Source organism: Tinamus guttatus, unplaced genomic scaffold (assembly GCF_059628265.1).
Source record: "Tinamus guttatus ecotype Peru unplaced genomic scaffold, ASM5962826v1 Tinamus_guttatus_pri_ptg000402l, whole genome shotgun sequence".
NCBI lineage: Eukaryota > Metazoa > Chordata > Aves > Tinamiformes > Tinamidae > Tinamus > Tinamus guttatus.
Window position 1 is genome coordinate 2,067,534 of NW_028288936.1, and position 25,857 is coordinate 2,093,390.

General features: G+C 37.1%; 1 protein-coding gene across 1 annotated transcript in view; it reads left to right on the forward strand.

Annotated features, from left to right (window-relative positions):
- The window catches only part of KHDRBS2 (KH RNA binding domain containing, signal transduction associated 2), a 336,178-nt gene that overhangs the window by 308,031 nt on the left and 2,290 nt on the right, over positions 1-25,857 (forward strand). The window contains exon 8 of the mRNA XM_088531225.1: positions 7,224-7,282. Coding sequence (XP_088387351.1) covers positions 7,224-7,282 — 59 coding nt within the window. The remainder of the gene's footprint in view (positions 1-7,223; positions 7,283-25,857) is intronic.

Here is a 25,857-nt window from a genome sequence, read left to right on the forward strand (position 1 = left end):
AATGAGTTGGTGAGTGGGTGCTTACTGAAGAAAGAAGAGTCTGTTACTCCCATTCTAAGCTTTAAATAGACTTGCAAAGAATCAGAAAACCTGTAGCATAGTGACAAGAAGAATAAATAATTCAATGATAAAAGATGGATAGAAACAGTGCAGCCTATTAATGTTACAGATCCTATCCCACAGTGGCATGGACCTTATTATAACATATCTTCATTTATGCTCTATGCTGCACACAAAAGTCATTTTTTATTTCTCTTTCTTGCATGAAACTAGCCATGCAAAACCTTAGTTCCAATTCATTCTGGTTACCCTTGCTTGACCGCCAGATATCAAGACATAGCATGTATACATAATTTCAAAGATGACATCTTCACAAACACTGTGCTGCAGGTAAAATAGCTCTTTGAGACTAGTACACTTCTAAAGGCAGTATACATAGCTCTGCTGGGAAAACCTGTCCTCTAAGGGACACTATCCAAGGGACAGTTCTTCTCTCCAAGTTCCTTTTGGATTCAGAAAAAAAAAATATTTCCATAACAGAAATTTAAGATAAATGTTAAGAAAAAAGCATTTCTAAAAAAACAAGAAAACTCACTAATAGAATAATTTAGAGGCTTGAGAGGCTCTGAAATCACTGTAGCTTTTAAAGACATTTTATATAAATTTCAATAAAGATATCAATAAATTTGTGTTTGTTTAGTGGTAGGTGAAATGAGCTAGATAACACCATAAATTCCCTTCTAGCTCTACTTCCTATTAAGTTTTGCCTGTTTCTTTCTTGCATGTTTATACACTGGGGTAGCCTGCACAATTCCCACCAGATATTCAAATGAGACATTATTCTCCACTCTCAAATTCCTCACCTGAGGATAGACAGGTTTGGAATCAAGCATCAAGGAAGTTCCTACCTCCTTAACACTGTCTCTGGTACTCCTTGTCTGTTGTACCCAAATACATACCCTCCCTCCAACTGAATCCTCAAATACAATGCTGTGGAGACATTTCTAGGCAGAAGACTGAAGAATAAATATAAATCTGGGGCTATTTAATTGCCTATCAAGTAACTACTGAGCAAATATTCCCAAATAGATAGACACAGAGATAGACACGGAGTTGCTGTCGAGTCACTCACAATGCTATTTACATAATGCCTTGCTGAAGAGCTTTAGTAAACACCATTTGTTAGATTTATGTGTTCTGATTGCATTTAGACGGAAAATGCAGAAAGAGGTCTATAATCTTCCTTGAGGGTAAAATGAGTTTAAATAATGCATAAAGCAATGATCAGATACCCTTATTTAAGCAAAATATTCTGTAATCATTCCCACTATTTGCAATTTACTTGCTCCGTAAAAAGTTCCTGTATACAAGCTGTGGAGGGAGGTATCTATAGTTAAATGAATAAGTTTTGTCCTTAGTTTTAAAGTAATGATTAGACAGGACTGTGAATAATCATTAATTTATTTAGTAGGTTCTCACATGCTTAAGCTTGTTGATAACATGATTACGGGTTTACCCACTGTTGTCTCACTATCAGAATAGTAAATAGTAAAATGTAGACAAATAGACGTAATCCAAGCTGCAATAGGCAGAGTGCTTTAGACTGGTTGTTAGTAAAATATGACATTCTTTATGATTTTTCTCTACTGTGCATTCTCTCCATTTATGGCAGTATGCATTGTATTTATTCTTTGTCATATTTCATATTGGCTTTGTGCTTATTTCCACCTGTTCATAAATAAAGATTTCTTAGTATTTTATTTCCAAACTGTTGAAATCAATCAAGCCAGGAAGCCTACAATATGACATTTTATGTATCTTCACAGCAATCCGCTTATGATATTCATCTTCAGAAACTGTTTTCAAATGCCACTTCTCATTTATTTGATTCGATGAGCAAAGTAGAATCAAATTTAGTTGCTCTGGAGTAGAGAATTTTTTTTCTGTAAATCACATCTCTCCTATAATTCTTTGAATATTCTTCCTCCATACATCTGTCTAAAATTTTAAATTTTAAAGGAATTCCTCTGGATTTAGAAATAACCGCTAGATACTTTGCTATAGTCTCAATCTTTAAATAGGGTTGCTAGAATTTTACATCATTCCCTTTGCAAATAGCATGTCTGCAGACATTTTTAGGATATTCTGAAATATTTGGCAATAATTCTGTGAATATGAAAGAAGTAGAAAGGGATTAAGAACATTGAATAGAAATCACTGTTTCTCTGTGGTTATAGCAAATAAATAACAGATTGGTTTCTACTTCAGATCATGCAAGAAGTCCAGATCACACAGTCATCTTACCATTGATGTTACTCCACTCCTATGCTTATATAATTCTACTGACTTCATTTTTAAAAAATTCAGATTTGCATCAACATGAAATCAAACATTGGAAAATGCTGAAGACAGATGAGATCTAGTTTTAACTTCAGGCATATTGAAATTTTTAGAAGAAATCTAGGGACTACTGTAAAGGGAAACATTCCTCTCTGTTAAACATGAGCTTTCTGGGAAAAAAAAAAAAAAAAAAAGAGAGAGAAAAAAGAGAAAAAAATCCACCAAACTGTTTAATGTATTATTCCATTAGTTCTAAAGATCTATTCAGTAGAGGCTACTTGTGATTTAAGATTGAGTCTTTTAAGAAGTTCCTTCATTCAAAAGGTTTCTGATCATTCCTATAGATGTATGTTCTGTAAGTAAGAATGTTCCAGTTGTTTCAGATTCCTTGGAGGGTTATTTCCGTATTTACATGTTCTGCGATGAATTGTTCTGAAATATTAAGTTATAAAGATTGTATATTTTACACTTCATGGGAATGCAAATGCCTTCCAAAAGATGGCATAGTGCTTTGTTTAAGCAGCCTTTCTTTCATGGCCAAGTTATGTGTTCTGTTCAGTTGACCCCTTCCTCTTTTATGAGGTTTTACAACTATAACCTTAACATGAAGCAATGAAATTAGTGTTGACAGGATACTATTAGCATAGAAGCTGAGTATTTGATGTATCAGTTACCAGTATTGAAGGCTGCAAACTCCAAAGATAACTCAAAGAAAAGAGAATGAGAGAGAGAGATAAGACAAGATAGGAGTTCAAGACAGCATTCATTTGAGGAAAGAAAAAAAGAAAGGATCAGCCTTGTCTAAAAGATTGAATCCCACTTCTAGGCATCCAAGTAAATCATCCTGGGTGTTAACTTGACTTGAGAATCTTCTGTCTGAAGCTGTAACAGACTCAACTATATAGAGATGGTAGAGTTTCATTTCCGTGTTTCAGTATAGATGCTGACTGCAAGCTGACAAAGGCCAGGAATCCCTTTTCAGAGAGTGTCATTCCTGAAACAAAGTGTTTCCATTCACACTGGTGAGCACCACAACACAAAAAGGGAAGTATCTTGAGAGTCACTTCTTCAAAGCTGTCTTGGAAGCTTTTGATCTCTTTGATTATGAATTAAAGGTGGAAAAACGGCTTGTCGCTGACCCCAGAATGAGGACTCTGTGGCCTCACTTTTAATTCTTTGGTTGTGGCTCTCTGCTGAAGCCACATTAGAGCACCATTCTCCAAAGCCTTTCAACTAACAAGTTGTGTGGTTTCCCTACCGTCTTGGGGCAGTCACATTTGAATTTGGTTTTGCTTAGCTAAAGTCAGCTTGAAAAAGTCTCACTTAAGGAAGAATTAAATGTCAATTGCTATTTAACAGATAATTTCTATATTTGGGCCCTTCTCATATCATAGAAACACAGGAGAATTCAGGCCAGAAGGGACTTCAGGAGGTCCCTGTCTTATACATAAGGGTTGTAATTTCTGTACTTTTTTTGGAACTGATCTAGCTTTAGCTGCATGGAGAGAAAACATCATAAGTTTATGACACCTTTGGCCCAAATCTCTAAAAATAACAGATTCAAAAGCACTAACTAAATCCAACAACTGAATTAAAAGCAAACATAAATAAATTATTATTTTTTTACATATAATTAATCTTTTTGGCTGCAAAATAGGAACAAGGACAAAATCATACATCTTAGTTTTGAAAATTTCATCTAGGTAGAGAAAAATGACCTCAGAACTTCTGAGGTTGAAAACCATTTGAGATATAGAAATAATTAAACAACTTCTAAGGTTCATAGTCCTATATATGTCTCAATTCTTTCACATGTGGCATACAGAACAGAAGTCCAAATACAGATACAGAAGTCCAAATCTTGGCAAATCAAGAAAAGTGTTTCAGAAGCCTAGTGGTTAAATACAGTGCAATACATTGAAAATTTAAGCATAAAAGATGAAAAGTTGTTAATGAGTTAATCTTACCTATTTTATAACATGAATTGCATCCTGCTTGCAGGTGAGTGCATGAACTTGAACAAATTACACTTCATGTTGCTTGAAAGTAATGAACACTAATGACAGATAATGGTATCTTGTTTCCAATTAGCACTACCAAGAAAACCTGAGTTTTGTGGAACTCATGATCACTGTAGTTGGAAAGAACTGTCTGAGAACTTTAAAATTATCTAAACAAGTTTTTTATTATTATTATTCTAAATTCATTTGCTGACTGTTTACTTCCATAGTTGGGCATAATACAAGTGAATTACTCTATTACTTGAATTTTTGTATAATTATTAGAAATAACTTTCATTATGTAAAGCATTATTCATTGCCCAGCTTAATAAAAAAAAATGGAGGAGAGCTTTTAGAAGTAAATGCATGTACTAGATTACATATAATACATGTTCTGGAGGGTTTGCAATAGAGCAGATTAATGAATGAGCAGTCTGACTCCCAAAATGTGAGTGTAAATAAGATTCATTCTAAGAAATATATTTGGTTCACTTAGGTACTATCCAAAACACTATCAAAATAAGAGCTAATAAAGAATTTCGAGCAACATTTCAGCTCAAATCTCTAAAAAATGCATATTATTCAGGGAAATAAATTTGGAGAACATAGACTAAAGTCAGGTATTGTGCTATGAATTAGGCATTTTCAGCAGTGCATTCTGTTGTGCTCACAGAGACCATACTACACTATACAACAAATTACTTTTCTACAGTAACACTCAGGCTTATTTCTTATTTTAATCCTTTGCATACACTGTATATAGTTTACAATGCATTTAAGTTCTGAATGTTCAGCATGTATGTTTTTTTTATCTTACATTCTTATTGTTTATGTTTATGTGTCTCCAATAAAAGAATACAACAACCATGATGTAGCAAGGAGTTTTTAACTTCTCTTGCAAATTTAGTGTTTTGCTGGACATTATTTTGATGGCAGCAGCTCCAGCCCACTGACAAGTGAAAGCAGGACGGCTGTTGATAACTTACTGGTCTTTGGACTGGGTCCCAAGTGTACTCAGTTTACAAAAATTTGCCAAATAACAGATGCATTCTTCCTATTTGTTTCTAAAATGTCTTGCACCACTTCAGTAGGAGGGTACATATATTTAGGTCATTATTTTTCAGGAAAACAGCAATGCTGACATTATACTGGAAGGTAATTCTCTACCATGATTATATCATATACAACTCAGATGGCATTTGGAAAAAGTCTTTAAAAGAATTAACTCCATTTGCATTGAAGTCAGTCTTATGCACAATTTCTACTTCTGTTTTAGCCAATGAATTTTATCTGTCTGATATATATTTCAGAGTGTTATTGGAACACATAAATGTCTGCTGGCTAAATTAGTAAATTAATATGCAACAATTATAGTTATTATGGAACGACAAATATTTGTAGTTCAAACTGACTATAAGAACTGTGCCTAGCCAGACAGGGAAGGATATATCCCAAATCAAAACAGTTTGACTGTCATATATGAAATATATGCAATAAGTGCTCTCATGTGAGCTACAGCACATAAATTATTCTCAGAAATTATTCCAGGAATAGCTATGAATAACTATTAAGTGTAATAAGCAGTTTGTGAACCAAGAAGTTAAAATTTCTTTAAGAAAATAACTGCTATGTATGGCCTGTTCATGATTTTTTTTTTTAACTTATGTTCCACCATTGACAATACTTCTGTTTTGAGTGTAAACCCTTATTTTTTAAACAGTAATCCAATCTGGAAAACAGCCAAAGCAATAATGTTATGAATAGTGCAATGGAGCTGATTGTGTGCTTCTGTTCTTTTTGCAAGAGTCCATCTCACATGGTCTCTCAGGAAAAAGAAATAAGTGACTACAAAATAAGAGGGAATGTGTTATCTTTTTGTCTGCTTCACTGCAGGCAGAAGAAATACAATGTAGTAAAACTCATAGAGTTTGTATGTTTTTCTGGGTGGGGACTGATTATTGTTGTCTGTCTGGTACCCAAGACTGTGCTAGTCTGAGCTTGAGTTTGGTGCCAGGTACCAAATACAGTTGGCACACTATAAACATTAACAGCAGTGAAGTGAAAGTGTGATTAATTTAATTGCCATTTCAATATGCTTCAGACGACAAAACATTCTGGGTGTCCATTGTGGGCAATAGCTGGGGATTGCTGGTTATCAGGGTGTAAGTATGACCGGTTGTTTTGGTAACGTGTTGATATGACCATACATTTTCTTTGTTAATGAACAAAAAGCAGCCAAGAAGAATTTAGAGACTCTGACTTTCCACTTTCTTGCACATTGCGTATTTTACATATGCATTTTATTAGCACTGAATATGAACTTTGCATAAGAAGGTGGCTGTGGAGAATCAGATGTTCTCTTCAAGGAGTGGAAACATGCTTTCTTTTTAAGGAACAAAAGTGAAGAACTGTCAGTGTTCTCAGTAAAGACAAGTAGCTTACAGGTTCCATAAAACAGCCGTGGAGAAAATATATTGTGCTGAATTTGATACAGCATAATTGTTTGGAATTACAGGTAAATGAGGTTTGTACCTCTTTCGGTATTTTAAGAACAATGAATAAAAAGTGAATCGTTGTGTGTTAGGCCTTATTTTTGAAAACAGAATTTCTGTCCTCAATCTTTGTCACATCTCCCAACTTTACATATTTAGAAGCAATTCTGTTTTATACTTAGTAGATATGTGATGTACTTTACAATAGTTGTTACTGTCACTGGTACATTTTTTTCATGATTTTTTCAGCTATTATTAGACCTGAAATTAGCTAGATTGTGCTATATAAAAGTATTCAAGTGCATTTCATTTTTGTGTGTGTTCTATTTTTTTTTTTTTTTGCGTTGGTTAATTGCAGTAGTAGTAACATAGCTGTCTGGATCTGTTGCAGCGTGCCTGAGTATTATGACTATGGTCACGGAACAAGTGAAGAGGCTTATGACAGCTACGGTAAGGACTATTCTATCTTTAGCAAAAGTGTGAAATAAAAAAATACATATCACTGAAAACTCAGAAATTATGTCCACCTCTTTTCCTCCTGCACTTCTCTCTGCTTTTACAAAAACCCAAACTAAAAGGATTTGTATAGTTCTAGGGTGAGATTTGACTTCCTGAACTAGGATTAGAAAATTGGTCAGATGAATTTTGTTCACAATTTCGAAGCCAATTAATCACAGTTACAGATCGGCTTCAAGAGCAGCCCTGGAGTTTCTGATTAGTGCCTGAATGTATTTCACACTGTCAAATTTCAGCCTATTTGATGTGACAGTACTACGCATCTCTTGCTGTCATGTGCATCTCTTCAACCAGCAAGTTTTGTGAGATTTTGAGATGCCAGTATGAATGATTCAGAGTCGTATGTCTCAATTACTTTCTGGAAATCATTGTGAAATTTTGAAATATCTGCCAGAGAGTATCTTCTCCTAAATTCCCCACTTTTACAATGTCAGGGGACTCTGAAAGCAGCAGGGGCCGACGCAGGCTTACTCAAATAGCAGGGGAGGATGCTTTACCACTCTGTGACCTCCTGCTGCACTGAGCGGTGACGGAGCCCTCCCCGTGCCACCGCAGGCAGTGCGGAGGGACTGCTGTGCTCCTCGCGCCTCTCCCCATCGAGCCTGTGGGAACAGCAGTGGTTCCCACTGCACAGGAACAAAAGCTGTGAGAGGAAAAGATGGTATTGCTCCAATGTGTACAGCCCATTTTCCGAGCCCATTTTTGATACTAATGATACTGGTGTGTTCAGATAACTAATTAGAAACTACTCCATCCTTACCTAGCAAAACTTTTCAATATAGTCAAATGCACAGCAAACCTGGCTCATAGACATCTTTGCTGAACTGATAGCTGACAGCTTAAAAAGTGGCTCTAGTATGTTCACCCTAAATTACTATTGTTGGTAAAGTATTGTAAGTTCACACGGTGATTTCCAAAGCATTGCAAAAAGTGAGGGGTGCTGGAAATGACACGAGTAGTCCAAGTTGCAATAAGGAGATTCTTGCTTGAAAAAAAACATTTTGTGTATGAAGCTGTGAAGTAAATCCCCGTGTAATCCAAAGCTGCAGTTTCCTTTGTATTTGTACAGAAATCATGAGACATTAATGAGACATTGTCAAAAATGTATTGCATAATCAGAAATAATTTTTTTTTATACAATCAGTATTCACAAGATATTTGGATAATACCATGTGCAGTCAAGCACATTTTCACTGATAAACAAGTAATAATAACAATATTCATACTTACATGTGTGCATCGGTTACCTTTGTTTTGTATCCTTTTCATATTTATTTTTTTAACATCTGCTGTGAAAGACCTTTTCCCCCTTTGCAGATACCCTCCCATTCCCCCAAAGTGCATTGCTAAGGCTTTGGGTGATCCAGAAGGAGAGTGTGAGTTGAAAAGACTAATTAGCTGTGGCTTACAAAGTGTTCAGAGAGTGGGATCATGACTAAATTTATGCTCGGCATGAGGCTACTTTTTTTTTTTCCATTAAGCAGCTGAGATAGATAAACTGAAAATGCCTAGGTTTACTTTGCTAGGCTTGTCTCGAAGTAACTGTTTGAAAATTGTGGGCTTACATTTCAGCAACCTGCAATAAACTCAAAAATAGAGTAATATTCCATTATTGCAATTTCTCTACTATCTGGACTTCTGAGAAATGTCAAGTTTTTTGGGTTGGTTTGGTTTGGTTTGTCTCCTGGGTTCTTGTATGCTCATTTTGAAAGAGACTGTGATAAAGTCTGATTGTGGATGTTTTTTTTTTCTCAGAAGTCAGTTATTCAGCACTTATAGAACATTTATGCTAGGGCTGAAAAAAAGCACACAGTGGTGTTTCAGGACAGAGGCCAAGATCTCTGTCATTTTCCAGTGGTGCATCACTCTGTATTAGATGGAGATCCTAAGCAAGAAAGGGCCTAAATGACTTGTCTGAGGCTAGGTGAGATAAATTCTTACATGCTACTTTTCCCTTTTTACATGCTATTTTCATTTGCTCTACTCTCAGTTAACTGTCTTAACTCCTTGTACAATTTCTGATGTGAAGCTGTGTTCCTGAGACCTAGATCCCCCCACAAATCCAGCCAAGGAACCTTCCAAGCCAATAGCAAAGGCAGCTGTGAGGAATATATGCAAAATCCTACTATTTTTTGTGATTTAGGCACGTTCCATAAATGCCAATTCATAGCACAGTATCCTATCATGTGGTTAAACACTTAAACTTTTTATTTCAATTTGATATGCTTGACTCCCCATCTCTCAGAAGGATCAAAGTGAAGACACTTCAAAGCATGCCCTGCAGTAGGCTCTGGGCACCTGGGAATAGTCTCTTAAGGAATTACGAGATTCCTGCAAATTTTAGATAGATTCAGGTTTATGCAAAATCTTGAAGATGGCTGTTTTGGGCAGAGCAACATAAATTTGAGACATATACCAGAAATCTTCATGTGGGTCTAGTCCTTATTGGCTTTCTGGTGCAAGTGACAAAAAAAAGTGTTTTGAAAAGGTAGTTTAATACTGAAAGTTTAGTCATTCGAAGTATTCGACAAGTTTCAAAAACATAAAGCATGTTCACCTCTGATCACGCTCAGAGGTACTTATCTCTCTGAAGAGCTTAGTATTTGCAGATATGAATTTAAAATCAAGAATGGAAACTAAAATAACTTTAATTTTAACTTGTTGGTTTGCTTATATATTATAACAGAAGGCATGAAAATGGGTTAGGATATAAACTGAAAGTTTGTATCCATTTGTCTCATTATACTTTGATAATTTTTCATTTTCCCTTCTGGCAGTGTTGTCATTTAAGGAGATATCTGGTGGAAACAAGAATTTAATGATTTGCCTTATTATAAATAATGTAAAATGTATAGCTAAAAAAAATGATTGCCGGGTACCTTTCCTGCCTATTTGTAAGGCCATGACCAATTTAGAAAAGCACCATGAATTCACTGGACAGGAACACGCTACAGGGAAAGCCATTGCAAATCGTTCTCATTTCTTTCTCCTTTCCCTTTTCAAAAAGCTGATATTCTGGGTACAGGTGCTATGCTTCTCATTAGGCTGCTGTAGTAAGATAAGAGACAGTATGACTTGTGAGCAAGGCACATCCTCTACCTTATAGGCTACGTTAATTGTATCTGTCTCGCATCATGATTGTTTCATCTGGATTCTGTTTGTTCCCTTGAACACGAGTTTTATTTGCTAGACACCATTTCTGTCTTAGCTCTTTTAAGGGCTGGGGGCTTCAGCAGATGAGCTCTGCCAATTCCAGCCACAGGAGGTGAAGGAGGCTTCTGCCTCGACATCCAAAGGTTACACTACCGTAGTGAGGATGGAGGAAAGTCAGAGGGTGCCCGATGCCATAGTTCACAACCTAATCCATGTACTGTCCTGCCTACTGGCTGAAAATGACGGTGATTTGTGGTTTTGTGCCAGCTCGTGAGCTGCAGGATCTGAGATGCCAGCATACAGGCAGTCCTGCTGCTGTTACCAAAAGAGCAGGCACCTTAGGTAGCAGGTGAAAGGAAAGGGCTGAAGTCTATAACCTCCTAAGACACTACCGTTAAGTGAGGACAAAACCATCTGCCAGAGGCCAACAAGAGTTTGGAAGGATGTGCCTTGTCTCCTAGACAAAGAGGGAAGAGAGAAGTGAACTCCACTCACATTCCTGTTGCTGTACAGCACAACGCTGTTCACTATATGTGGTGCCATTACAGCTGGGAGACATGATTTCAGTATGTACTATCTTCAGCAAAAATTAAACCTTGGAAATTATGAATCTGAGGGCTTTTTGCCCCCGCAAATGCTGCATATCTTAAGAATGCAACTGTACAAACTCAAAAATCCATTAGTCCTAATGCATTTTTTCACAATAACCAATAACAGGGAAGAGTAAAAGAGAAGGTCAAATACAAAGTGATATTTCTGCCTGCAGATGCTCTTCAACTCTCTGCTTTTGGCAATTCACTGCTAAGGGACTCCCTGGGCAAAAGCTTAACCACTGTCACTGTTTTTAATAGGCACTGATCCATTCTACTCTACTTGTTTATCTAATCACGTTTAAAATACATTTTAGTAATGCATGGAGATATGTCCTACAATGTTTCTGCCTGCCTGAAAATGTACTTCCTCTTGTTTAAGAAATAGTTCCTGATCATGCTTCCACCCTTTCATTCTGTAGTAAAGAAAATTGTTCCCCATGACATAAATTAATTTATGGAGTAATATCTTGTCCCTCCTCAGTGAGAATTTCATTCTGACCATTTATTTGGATGCCTGTAAAAGAAAAATTGCTCAAAAAAAGTCTTTCTGATCTTTGATTTAGATTAATTTAAATGAGACATCCTCAAAAAAAAAATCTAACAGAAAGGTTAATTAAGCATTTTTGCTTTTATAGGAAGAAAATATTCTGCTGATCCAAACGAAATATTGGAAAATATTTCCATGCAGTTAATCAAGAAACTAGAGGGAAAAAAAAGCTGTGCTAACTTCATCAAAACTAAATTTTAAATCTGGCAAAATTTTCACGATGAATAAATTCATTCCTTTCTCAACTCTAGTCATCCATTTAGGGGAATAAAAAGTACTATTTATCTTTAGATTCATTTAATGAGAAGTGCTGAAGATATTCAAGACAGAAAAAAAATGGGGAAAACACAGGCTAGATTGCTTTTAAATTTACTATCAATTATTCAGGACTTTTTTCTTTTTTCAAATATGCACACTTTCTCTAATTATCACATTATAATGCACACTCTATTCCAATTTAACATTAAGAACTCACTTGTAAATAACTAGTACTTGGTTTCAGAATAATTCCATCTTTAATTAAAATCAGAGAGTGTAACTGTTTGATATAATTCTTTATAGTGTAAGACATCATTTAAGTTTTCGAACACTGTCACGGTGAATCAACTGACTATCTCACAAATAATTCCCTGATAATCATTGCAGTTGTGAAGACAATTACTTTAGTAAGTAATAGGTAGCACTATATAAACAAATTATTGATAAGGGTCACACCTAAAAACACCTTTGTGGTAGTCTTGTTTATTTGTTAATTTTGTGTTTTACCAATGAGCTAATTATCTAGCCATTCTTTATTTGAAATAACAGATTTTACTGAATAGCTAAAGATAAAAATGTGTATATATAACTATTTTCATAGGGGAGGAAAGAATGTGCGAAGGGCTCAAACTGCAGCAGGAATTCTGATAAAGATATTGATTGACAAGATGTCACTTCAACTTCTTTAGGAGACAGGAGGATGCTTATTTACTGGGAAAACTCAAATGACTGCCATCCTCATGTGAAATAAGCCCTGTGTTGATTAATCATTGTTGAAGCCATACTGCAACATTTATAGAGAAATATTTGCAAATTTTGAAAAAGTTCTTTTTAGCATTTTCTCTGTCAGTGAAGATAAGTTTCTTCCACTGTCAAGTCCTTCCTTCTCTCTAGTAATAATATTGCTATTGTTAGTTACTGGTCCTGATACTCATCAAACTCATGGTGCTAACTGTTTTTTACTCATTTTTTCTCTCTCCTAGTTGAGTGTAAGTTTTCAAACATAGGAAATTAAACATTCTCGTAGGAGAGTAGCTGATATGCAGATATGAGAGACATAGCTTTTATTCTCCTCGTTGCAGTGTTTGACTTCACATAGCTTGTGATTACAGTTAAGCTGCTAATGCTAATTGATTAATTATTAGCTTGCCTTATTAATGCAAACTGATTGTGTTTACAAACTGAGCGTACGCATATGATAACTGATACACTGGCACATACGAATAGGAAGTTTCTTTGGTGTAGAGATCTTGGCACATCTTAGCATTGAGTAGGCCTCTCAAAGACAGGCCCTGGAACTTCTTGCTTTGTCCTTTCCTGGACCTTTAGTTGGGCAGTTCTCTCTTAAGACTGACCTAATTTTGAGAAGAAGTGATACTCCATCCCTTTTGCACCTACTTCTGAAAGACTACCCATGAGCTCCAGTTTGGGTGAAAGTCTACATATTTTTTTATATATTTAAGTCCTTGTTACTGATCAATAGTTCAAATACCAAACTGCAAGAGGACTCAGGTTGCCTGGTATGGCAGATTTATTTCAGCTGTGCCAAGACAGAGTGACAGGCAGACACCTCAGTGAGGTCTGGGTGTTTCCTATAGGACCAGGAATGTGCTTTTCCCAATGGCCTTCACTTACTGTGCATTCATTTCCACCACAGATTGAGCTCCGAGTACGTGATTTGATTTCTTTAGATTGAAGCTAAACTAGAAGATGCACTCTGGCTGCTCATGAGTATTAAGTCCAGAAGATCAAACTAGGGCCAGTCTGCAATAGAAAAAAAGAAAAAAAACTCAAGAAAACTAGCATGAGTATCAGGTCTTCAGCATCAGTTGCTTCACTCTACGGATGACTCTTTTTTTGTATTCCACTGTCTACTAATGTAGATGAAGTGCCTGAATCCTGATCCCTCTCCAGCTGGCCAGACCTTGCTGGATGTATCCTGGTTTTGTTCCAGAAGGTGCCAGGTGCCTGCAGGCTCTCATTTGTTTTAGGGGAATAGGCCTCTGATGGACAACTGGATCTGTGATTGAGCAGGCACCAGGTGTGCACCCACCCCTGGGACCTCAGAAGGGTTCCTGAGTTCTCCTGTACAGATTTAATCTCCATGTTTCTGCATTTCTCAAACCAGAAACAGGATTCATTGAATAATTCTGTTGAATACTTCTGTTGAATATGGACTAAAGTACAGCAAATAGATTGCCTTCCTTTAGTCTTTTCCATCTCAGTCATTCTTATCTTGTAGTTGCTTGCTAGGATATCATAGTTACTTTGTACTTCAGTTGCTACTCTGTGGGACAGAATGAACTGCCACAAAAATTTTCTTGTTTTCCTGATTTTTTTTCTCAATTATTTTACTCTGGGAATCTTTTTACTCAGTGGTCTGCCAAATAATATGCATTTCCTCAGAAGAGATTTTATGATTTTTTATAAGAGTATGATTTTGAAGAAGTAAGCATACTTTAAAATCAGCCGTGATGGAGGCTGTGGGGATGATATTAAAGTTGCTGCTGTTTTGTCAAATCACTATCTTAATTAGGTTATAACTCCTCATAAAATTCTATATTTAAATTTGTCACAATCTTTTAACTGACTATATATGCTACAGCACTTGTACTTTAGTTAAGTTATGCTAGTACTTTACAGGAAAATCCACACATAGCACAAGAAAAGAGAGTGCTTTTAATTTATAGAGACTTTCTGTGCTTCCTCGATTACTCCTGAACTATAAATCATTTTATATGACATATTAATAAGTAAATCATACAAAACTTTCTTATCATATATAGTGTTTCATGCAATCATTTCACTGCCTTTCACTTTGAGATTTGCAAATTTGGAGAATACAAAGCCTCGCAATACTGAGTTTCATATAGACATAAACATCTACATAATTTCAGACATGACATATTATATCACTGCATATTTCATAATGTATCATCTTAAAGTAATAAAAAAAAATTCTCCTGAAAATAAGAAGAAAATAAAACTCCTTCCACACTGTCATATTCATACTTGTCTCACAATAACACTGCTAATAGACTGTCAACCTTGTGTTATGACAGTGAGATTAAAAATCAGTGAACATATAGTTATTGCAGCTAAATTTTGTTAATTACAAGCTAAAATCAAATCTTATTCCCATACATTTTAGCTTAACAGAATATCCTACAATGTATACATTTAGAGCTTCCTTATGAAACATTTAATTTCATGTCTTAAAATGCCATAGTTATTAATTATAATTAGGGTGCCAAAGGTAGCCCAGATAATAATATTCTGTCATTATTTAAGATAAAAATACAGATCTAATGCCATTACTCTTACCATAATTTAATTCTTCCTCAATATATTCACTAAAAATAAAGTCTTTGACTGTAGTGGTCTAAAGATATTAACAGCAAATTATTTATCTGTTGAATTACATTCCTTAGCTACTTCCTAGTTCTCCACAAGTAAATTTTCATTTTTACGTATATACATTTTATTTCAAATGGTTTGAAGATCACTGAAAATATTTGTTAATCATTTTACTCACTTTTTTTCTTACTTTTCACATCTTACTTCTATCAAGTTTTCCAAAGTGTGCTTAAATACATCTTTGTCCAGATGAGATTCTTCTCATCTCACACCCGTGTTGTTAGAGACAATAAGGGTCTCTTACCGAAGGTTTTGTATATTCTTGGGCAAAAATCCAAATTTTATTGTAAGGAAATGCTCAGTCAAATAGTGTCAATGAAGTCCTGTACCTGGAGGTGAATACCTTCTTTTTTGGATCAAAGTTCTTAGGGTCATAACCAGAGGAAAAATAAACTACAGTTTACAAAGATTCAGGATGCTCGATCATTCAAAACGTTATCCAAAAAGTCCCTGCTCACTAACTGCCTAACTGTGAGGCTCTCAAACTCCCATTTGACTCAAAAGTTGCCTAAGGCCCTGCCATTTTGTCCCAGTTTGAGCTTCCTGACCTTCTGGGAAAAAAATCAGTTTGGCTTCACTTGCAGATATTTAAATCTCTTGGGAATTTGATATGATGAGCATGCTGTAGCATCACACACAGCTTGCAGTGCCTTTCTTTTAGGACACATCGAAAGGGAAGGGAAGATGCTCTGCATCTTTGCTGCAACATCCTCATGTTGGAGATTTCTGTTCTCTGACTGATAAGAGCACAACCTGCCCAACATCTCCTCATAAGGGAATGCCCCAACCATCCTTCTCACTGAAGCTGTGCAAGTCAGCAAAAAGAAAATCAACATTTGTGGGGAAAGCTAGAATAAGGGAAGAGAATGTGAATCAAAGCTAATCGCTATGGTATTCAATGAGGTGGCAGAAAATCCCGATTGCTGTTGATAGTAAGTTTATATAATTTAGATTAACGACCTCTAGGAAAAAGTGGAGCAAATGCAGAGAAGAATATTTTTTTACTGAATAGATAGTGAAAAACTTACAGCAGAAGGCCCAGCCACAGACACATCACTTCTCTTGAACTTTCACTTCACAGCTGCTGTTTCATTCTACTCAGTAGCAAAATCTCAGAAGAAAGAAATGCAATCAATTGCTTACTCAAAGGTAGGCATGTATTTATTTTTTCAGAATTTGGGTGAAGTGGATTTCAATACCTTCAGCATGAAGAAGGGAGTGAACCCAAATGTCCCACCTTCTGGAGCTGCTAAGCCCTTATCTCTTCTGCTAAGCAGAAGTTGAGAACTGTCCCCCCCTTCATCTTTTATGGCTTCATTTTAAACTAAAGGCATAAGTTCTAACGAGCTTTCTAAAAGAGCTGTTGAAAACTTTTATCCTCAGAGGAGAACTTTACATTCCACTGTCACTTAGATTAGTATTCCGCAGGTCTTCCACAGGTCTTCCAGAGGGTCATGTTTTTAGCTAGTTGCTTCTTCATACTTAGCTTTTCTCACTGGGTATTCCCAGTCCCTGTTCAGTATGCAATTTTTGGAACCACGCTTGTGAATTAACTAGCTCCCCTGCACACTTTGGCTTTTGGGTTTGTGGTCTGGGAGCCCTGCACCTAAACCCAGGAGCAATGGCACTGCAGATGTAAGCGCTTTTGGTTTAGTATTACCTCCAAATTCCTGTTGGGAGTTCCTGTTTGTCCCTTCGCATTCATTTATTGTTTTTTCTGGAGGCTCTTATGTCATTATTCCATTCATTATTATTTCTTTTGTGAATTCAGTCTAGTCTTTTCAGCTTAAAAAAATGAATTTGTGATCCATGCAATTTGTCAAGCTGACCACTTGTTTCTTCTCGTGCAAGTCCCATGCTGTCTTAAGCAGATGTTCACTGCAGAAGTGGCTGAATCCTTGTAAGAAATGATCTTCCCCAGGTACTCGTTATTCCTCCTCTGGCTGACCTTACTCCCTCCAAAGGTGATCAGGCAGCGGGGTGAATGCACGCGCCTCATGGGCTTCAGCACTAAGTCACCTGGATGATTTCTATGACTCTATACTACCACATTTTGCCAGGGATACTCACAATACTATGGTAGATTAAGAGTACCCACATGGTCGGATTTGTTACCCCTCTTGAGGTGAAGGTATCATCGAGCACAGAGACAGTAGCTTTATGAAGCGGTTCTAACTAAGTCCACAAAAAGGCCACAAGTCTTTGGTGGACTAAGTCCAAACAATACCACAAGGTCTTATTTTTCCTAGATTTTAAGCCAGATATAGTGCATACACAGTCTGTGATCTGGGTAGGTTTGGCATAGTATCTAGCATAGTATAGGTAAGCATGGTGGATTCGTGCTTGTTTTCCAAACACATATTTTGTCCTTAGACAGGACCAGACATTTCAAATTACAAAGGTGCCATCTGTGATTTGTAAAAGATAGGCACTTTAGTTATTCTTCTCATAATGCCTAAGTTCAATTACACAATGCGCAGACACCAAGCCAGAAAATCCTGGGTACATTGCAGACTGCAGATAAGGGGAAAGAGACGAGAATAGTGAAAAACTAAGCATATCTTTTGCTAAAAAAACTGTTCTTGAATTCTTCTCTCAAATAATATATACTTGTCCACATATAATAAAAGCCCAGTTGTCTTTTCTCAGTGGATTTACGTGGTGAAATTGTGTCAAAGTCAGTAGAACTTGAATCATTAACTTAAGTGGGGCAAACTTTCCAACCACTGCTTAACACTCTTGTTACTATCCACATTTTTGAGTAGGGAGAAGTTTACAGTCTTAAAGACAGCAAAAATTGAACTATCCAAATAAAACTATTATGATTTTCAGTGTTTTTGTTTTAAACTTAATGGTCTGGTTTCTGTTGGGTGGTGTACTCTGCCCATCAGTAGTAATTTTCTCTTACTTCTCAGGCTATTAATTACAGCCGGAACAGCCCAGGAAGTAGATTTTTTTTTCCCTTTCCATTCATTTTTACCAGTGAGGAAGCTAACCACACAAAAAAAATATCCAAAGTCACTGAGCAAAAAGGGAGTAGAACTAGAAATCACAGTTGCTGAATCCTGCTCCATCTCTTGTGTGGTAATGTAGTCAGTATATGCAATTTGGTGATTTTGTAAAGAAAGTAATGAGATTTTTTTTCCTCACAGGAAAGAAAACTATTTTCATCTAAATTAAAAGCAGCTTCTATGTTCCTAATAATATTAAAAGCTAAATGGCAATAAAATTAAACCATTTTCTTAATTGCTATCATACATATCTCAACTATCTTAACAGAATAGCTCATTTTATCTCTTCCTGGCCACTTGTCCCAAAATAATTGATCAGAGATAAATAAAATTGTGTCCAAAATTTCTGAGCAATATTCTGATGCTACATAACTTACCAAGAATAAGAAATGATTGGGTCTCTATTATTACAGAAAATAAGCAGTGAATATAAATGTAGAAATTATTAGGAAATAACATCTTCATATGCAAATTACATACTTTTAATGTATATTGCTTTAAATTGTAAAGCGTCTGTTAGAGTCATCTGCCTTTAAAGTACTTGTTTCGTTGCTGCCTGTGCATTTGTGAAAGAGCTTTGTTCAGTGCTGGAAAATTCCATGACAAGGTTACAAAATGCTGGCTGAAAAGTAGAAAAAATGGTGTTGTGAATATGTGCTGTGTAGAGTCTTGTACTAGCAGACATTAAAGCTCAGGGTAATAGCCAAGTGCAGGACAGAATTTCACAGTAGATGGACCATTATAATTTTTTCCGTAAAACAGTAAGACTGAAACAACATTGGACATATTTCTTTTTGTTATAAATGAAAATGTTTAGCACCTCCAGATTCTAAGCAATTTCACGGGTTAAACATACTATGATTTTTTTTCCAGTTTGCCAGACAGAAAAAAAAAAAGGCTTAAGACATAAGTTAATTTCTTCAGTTAAACAACGTATCAGAACCATCTACAACCCCACATAGAATATACTATTGATTCAGCACACAATAATCTTTAGAGATAGCTTCAGCTAATATATAGATAATGCCTCTAATAGGTACAGGAAGTGTATACATTTATAACTCAATGAATACAACAGCTAAAAGACGATCTGAATTTAAATAACTGTTCTCAAATAATAACATACAATTTAAGTCAATCATAAACCAAGGCTGCTGGTTGCTTATGATAATAACAATTAACTTAAACTTCCTGTATAATACTGAGTTCCAGATATTGATTCACAGAGAGCACACAGCAAATTGAAAGAAGTAGCCAGTGTAATTAAAAGTTCCCTCCCAATAGGAATCCCCACAACAAAAATCTTTAAGTTGTACTTATGGTTGCCCAAATGTAGTAATCAAAAAGACGACTGGTTAAGACAACATTATTCACCACACTTAAACAATCCTGGTGCCCGAGCACATTCAGACTCCTTATCTATCAGCTCTTTTATGCTTCCGTCATGCTGCCCATAACTTTTACATTTAGTTTCTAAAAGTCATTTCTTCTTAGCTAAGAATGGAAACATATGAGACAACCAATTTTGCAATAACATAAAATTCCCTGAGAAATTCTTCTAGCACTCTCAGAACTTAGTTCCTAAATTGCCTGTGTGCAATTGCCTTTTTAATTATTAATGAAATGCTTTTCATTCATTATCTCTCTAACAAGGTTTCTATGTCTGTTTTCGTGTTCATCTCTACAGACTAATTTCTATCTCTAGCTTTAATTCTGATGTTCCTATCTGTGAATCTTTCTTTGAATGTTTACATACTTCTTAAACCAGCGTTTTTACTGCCTTCCTTGACATTTTCAGCCCTAGTCCCTGTAAGTGTAGGCAAAAATGCTTTTGTGGCCCTCATCATTATCTTCACTTTTTTGTTATGCTCTCTGTATTTTTTTTTCTGATTTAATTTTTAATCATTGATGCCCGATAGCATTGGTGAGAGTCAGAAGTGGAAAATGACAGAGAATTAAGGAAGCCAACTAGAACAGATAGACTAAAAGGCAGGCAAGGCATCAGTGGGGGATTTAAGTCAGACTCCACAGGATTTCTTTCCAGAGAAATGAAAAGGAATCCGTGTTAAAACATGACGACCACTCTGCACACTGATTCATAAGCTCATTAGGAACTCTCCCCAAATTACCTCTCTTGCTCTGGACTACACCTGCTCTTCCTCCAAATTCTCTAAGTTGTGGAATGTTTTCAGGCTCTCCTTCCCCACTCCCATTTTGACACAATTTCTCTAAGAACAACCAAGAACAACTCTTCTCATCAGTGATTTCTCTTTCAAAGCATATTTTGACCTTTTATTTTTTTTCTCCTGTCTTTTTGTGTGTTTGCATTCTTTAGAACATACATCTCTGATTTCTTTCTCTTTTATATATCACACCCCATTTTTAAGATATTTCTGTAGAATGCAAATACTAGGTTTGTTTCTCTGCTCTGTACCAGAAAGCACTCTGTGAAATTACTCTTTCCTCTCTCTTTCTGATAAGTACTGTATCCCGATAAAGCTCATCTGTGAAATTCCTAGAATCAAAATCGTAGATCCTGGAATTAAATTTGGATGTAGGTCGTTTAGTAGTAAATGTAGCTTGTTCCTTCCAAAGCATCAGTTATGGACTCCCATAAGAAAAGAAGGTGTAAGAAAAATAGGCAAGAGAAAAGAAGTCACAGTCACTGACTATAGTGGAGTCACAGTACAGCACACAGTACAGATAAAGTCTGACTGCATACAGTCTTTCTTAATAGATGCAATAGATGCAATAATATTAGCTAGTTAACATTTTCTCAAGTATACTTTTTTTTTAAGGAAATACCAAAAAGGTCTTATTTTCCACTGTATAACCAGCTATGCAATTCCAGGAACAAAAATAATTTTTCTAACCTATTTCTAGGATCACAGCTTCTGTCAGGAAGTAGGAAGCTGGAAATCATCACATTTATTCTGAGGAATTAGTGAGACTACTTCATCCCTCTGTTGCATTCCCCATGTGCTGCCAATGACATATTCCTGTGTTTCAGTTAGCATTAGAACTGGATACAGGAGACAGAAAGGAGACAGGGAGTGTTGGTTTCACCTTGCAGGTAATACTCCCTTTGCCTGGACTCTAGGCCTTTAGGGGCACAATCCCTCCCTGTCAACCCTGAATACTGAGAGGTTTTGCTGGGAAAGCCCTATCATTCAGTGAAGAAGGTTTATCACAGAATCACAGAATGGTTGAGGTAGGAAGGGACCTTTAGAGATCATCTACTTCAATCCCCCCTGCTCCAGCAGGGACACCTGCAGCACGTGGCACAGAGTCTCAACCAGGCAGGTTTGGAAGATCTCCAGAGAAGGAGACTCCACGAGCTCTCTGGGCAGCCTGTTTCAGGGCTCTGTCACTCTCACAGTAAAGAAGTTCTTCCTCACATGGAGATGGAACTTCCTGTGTTTCAACTTGTACCCATTACCCCTTGTCCTGTCACCGGCCACCAGGGAGAAGAACCTGGCCCCATTCTCTTTACATTCACCCATCAGGTACTTGAACGTGTTGACCAAATCTCCTCTCAGCCTTCTCTTCTCCAGACTAAGCAGGCCCAGCTGGCTTAGTCTTTCCTCATATGATAGATGCTCCAGTCCCTTAATCATCTTCGTGGCTCTATCCTGGACCCTCTCTAGAAGCTCCACATCCCTTTTGTACCGGGAAGCCCAGGACTGCACACAATACTCCAGGTGCGGCCACACCAGAACTGAGCAGAGGGGCAGGATCATCTCCTTCTACCTGCTGGAGACGCTCTTCTTAAAGCATCCCAGCATCCCATTGGCCTTCTTGGCCATGAGGGCACATTGCTGACTCATGGTTAACTTGTTGTCAACCAGGACTCCCAAATCCCTCTCCAGCAGGTCAACCTCTAATCTGTACTGGTGCCTGGGGTTATTCCTCCCCAGGTTCAGGACCCTGCACTTGTCCTTGTTGAACCTCATGAGATTCCTTTCTGCCCAACTCTCCATCCTGTCTAACTCTCTGAATGGCAGCACAGCCCTCTGGAGTGTTGGCCACTCCTCCCAATTTTGTATCATCAGCAAACTTGCTCAGGGTGCACTCTGTGCCCTTGTCCAAGTCACTGATGAACAAATTTAAGAGCACCAGGCCCAGTACTGACCCTGAAAGACACCACTGGCCACAGGCTTGCAAACAGACTCAGCCCCATTTATCACCACCTTCTGGGCTCTGCCATCCAGCCAGTCCTCAATCCACCTCACTGTCCACTCATCCAGTCCACACTTCTGGAGCTTTCCTATGAGGATGTTATGGTAGACGGTGTTGAAAGTCTTGCTGAAGTCAAGGTGGACAAAATCCATGGCTCTCCCATCATCCATCCAGCCAGTCACCTTATTGTAGAAGGCTACCAGGTTCATCAAACACAACTTTCCCTTGGTGAATCCATGCTGACTACTCCTGATCACCTTCTCTTCCTTCACATATCTAGAGATGGCCTCTAGGATGAGCTACTCCATCACCTTTCCAGGGATAGAGGTGAGGCTGATACCGGCCTGTAGTTTCCCATCTCTGCCCTCTTGCCCTTTTTGAAGACTGCAGTGATGGTGGTTTTCTTCCAGTCCTCAGGCACCTCCCCTGCTCTCCATGACCTCTCAAAGATGATGGAGAGCAGCTGAGCAATAACCCCTGCCAGTTCCCTCAGCACCCTTGGGTGCATCCCATCTTGGCCCATAGATTTACGGGTGTCCAGTTTGCCTAAATAATCTCTAACCCAATCCTTCTCGACCAGCAGAAAGTCCTCCTCTCTCCTGGTTCTCTCTGTTGTCTCCGGGCTCTGTAGTTCATGGGGACTGCCCTTAGCAGTAAAGATTGAGGCAAAGAAGGCATTTAGTAACTCTGCCTTCTCTACATCCTCCACAATCAAGGCAGAGACATTCTTTAAATTCTGACATGACACATTTGGCTGGTAGGATCTTGTTGAAAGGGAATCTTTTTTCCTTTCTGGATCTGGAAATATATCTGATTAATCAGTTGAAGACTTTGTTTTCTATTTTTTTGCACATGGTATTCTTTATTATTTTTAGTGCCACCCTGACATAATTTTAATAGTAAAGTAGTCCACTTACATGTGGATGTCCACTTATACATGTTTTTTTTTCCATTGAAACTTCTGGGAATGTGATATGTCATCAGTCCATTTTCCTTAAAGCTCAAAGTACTTTAAAGATATTTTCTATTAAAAAATAGGCAACAAAATGCTTCCTTTTTACAGATGTCAGAGATACGGTGTCTTTCCTGTTCCTTTTAGGTTAAAATGTGAGATCTCCATCTGGTCCAAAAAATTATGAAGTAGTATCATAAAATACTTTTTCTTTCTTTTTGATGGAATTTGGTAATAAAGCTGCAGGATAGTCAGCAAAGGTTCAGTGGTCCAAAAGCATTCAGAACTACTGAACTATTAAAAAAAAAAAAAAAGGAGGGGGGAAAAATAAAAGTACCTGGAAAAACTAAATGGAACTAAATATTAACATGACCAGATGGTTATTTCAGACACAAGGACATAGCCCCCATACAATCTGAGAAAAGAATGGGTCAGAGGGGTGAGTAGAGCTGGATATTTAGTGCCAGTGTCACCTAGAGGGATAGATGTTAGACTGATATGTTCTTATGGTCACAACCTATTAAATGCTGTGTGAAACTAGATATGGACACAAGCTAGTAGTTCAGTCTAGCGTGTGTTTACCTTTTTATATGGCCTGTCCGCTGTGTTCCCTTTGCAAATGTACCAGATCATCTTTGGTGTTGCATGAAAGAACACCGCATGGCAGTGTTCCCCTGCTGGCAGCTTCGTGTTTCAGCCTTTGGGTGATTGCCAGCTACCTAGGCCTAATGCTCAACTGAGACCATTAGCTGTGCCATTTAAGAGTAGGTTTGTACCCATGTAGCCTAAAGACTGCTAATTGCAATCTAGTTTGCTGATGCAAGACTGATATGGTTTTGTACAATTTATTTCTTAAATGGCAGATGCAAAACTAGCATTGGAAAATGGTAGAAAGAAATTTCTACCAAGAAAGAAAATTTAGCGTTCATTCTGACTCTGTCGTGCATGAAGTGCTTATAGACATTATATATGAAAATTTAGTCCATATTTAATACTATACTGAGGTACAAATTTAAGGGGAATCGAGTGTCTAGAAGAGCAGTATCAGCATAAAAGATTTACTCAATTCTAGCCTGTCTTGAATGGAATAAAATATAATATAATGATATTGGAACATAATGAAACTCACCTTAGGCACCCAAATGGCTGAAGGGTGTCTTTGTGCATGTGTAGAAACATAACAGTCTGCTCAAATCTGCTCAGTAGTCTACAGAGGTTCCAACCTTTAAGACTATTCCTGAAGGCAGAGCTTTCCATTATCAGGAGGCCCCACTAGTGCTGAAAAAAAAAAAAAGAGGGAACCTTGGAATCCTGAATCTGATACGTGAAAGATCATCTTGGCTTTCACAACAAAGAACATTTGGTTATCTAGCATGCAGATACATTAATCTTCATTATAAATCCCTGTAGGAAAAAAACACCAGTAAATCAATTCCTTTTTCAGTGAGGCAGCATCTTGAAATGTGTTACCGTTATGTGGTTCAGAGACTCTTCTTTCGCCACAGTAGAGATATAACCTTCACTGCAATTAGAATGGTAGAGACCAGTTTTGACAGCTGAAGGCTCTAATCTCAAATTCCTTGTCTATAATTTGGCTGTAAATTCACCCATAAATACAATTAAGGTCTATCATGCCATGTCAAGAAAAGTTGTTAGCTATTAAACGTCCTCTCGTATTTTGGTGATAGTATTACCAAACATATGTAAATAAGTGGTGAGTGTCATCCTTCCATGTTAAAGCTGAGAATCAGCCAAATAGGTTCACCATGCTATTGAAATAAAGAAATTTGATCCACAAAATATGGTTTCTAGTTTGTTTAGTGTCAAATCTAGTATGGCCACAGCAGAAATATACTTTAAGAAGACCATTAGTTGAGGAAAAATAGCTTCTTCAAATTGGTAAAACAATATCATTTTTTACTGCACTCATAGATTGTGCATTTCTCCTTTATATGACAGCAATCAGTCTGGAGGTAGGGGAGGCAGCTCGAAGGAAACAAGATATTGTTTTGCCTTTGTGTCGCACATCTCATGAGTCTTTTTACCACTTTAGCAATTTTCATTTATATAAATAAAGCTTCCCTTCTCTTTTTTATCTAAAGCTTACTTCTCCCCCAGGCCTCTCTGCAAACGCAGTGACACTTCAACAAAGGGTAATTGAAGCTGCTGCACATTTACAGCAAAATGCCGTTTTTAAAGGGTACAATGAAACATACTGCAGAGGCTGAATTTTTAAATTCACTGTATAGAAAGTGATTCCCTGTAGGGATGAGACACCCTAGGATTTAGGACTATATCATATTGGCTGCCACTTCTTCAGTCCTCCAGGCAATAGCTTTTCACAGTAAACTTTGGTTTTGTGTGACCATAAAACCCCCTGATATTCAAAAAGAGAACAG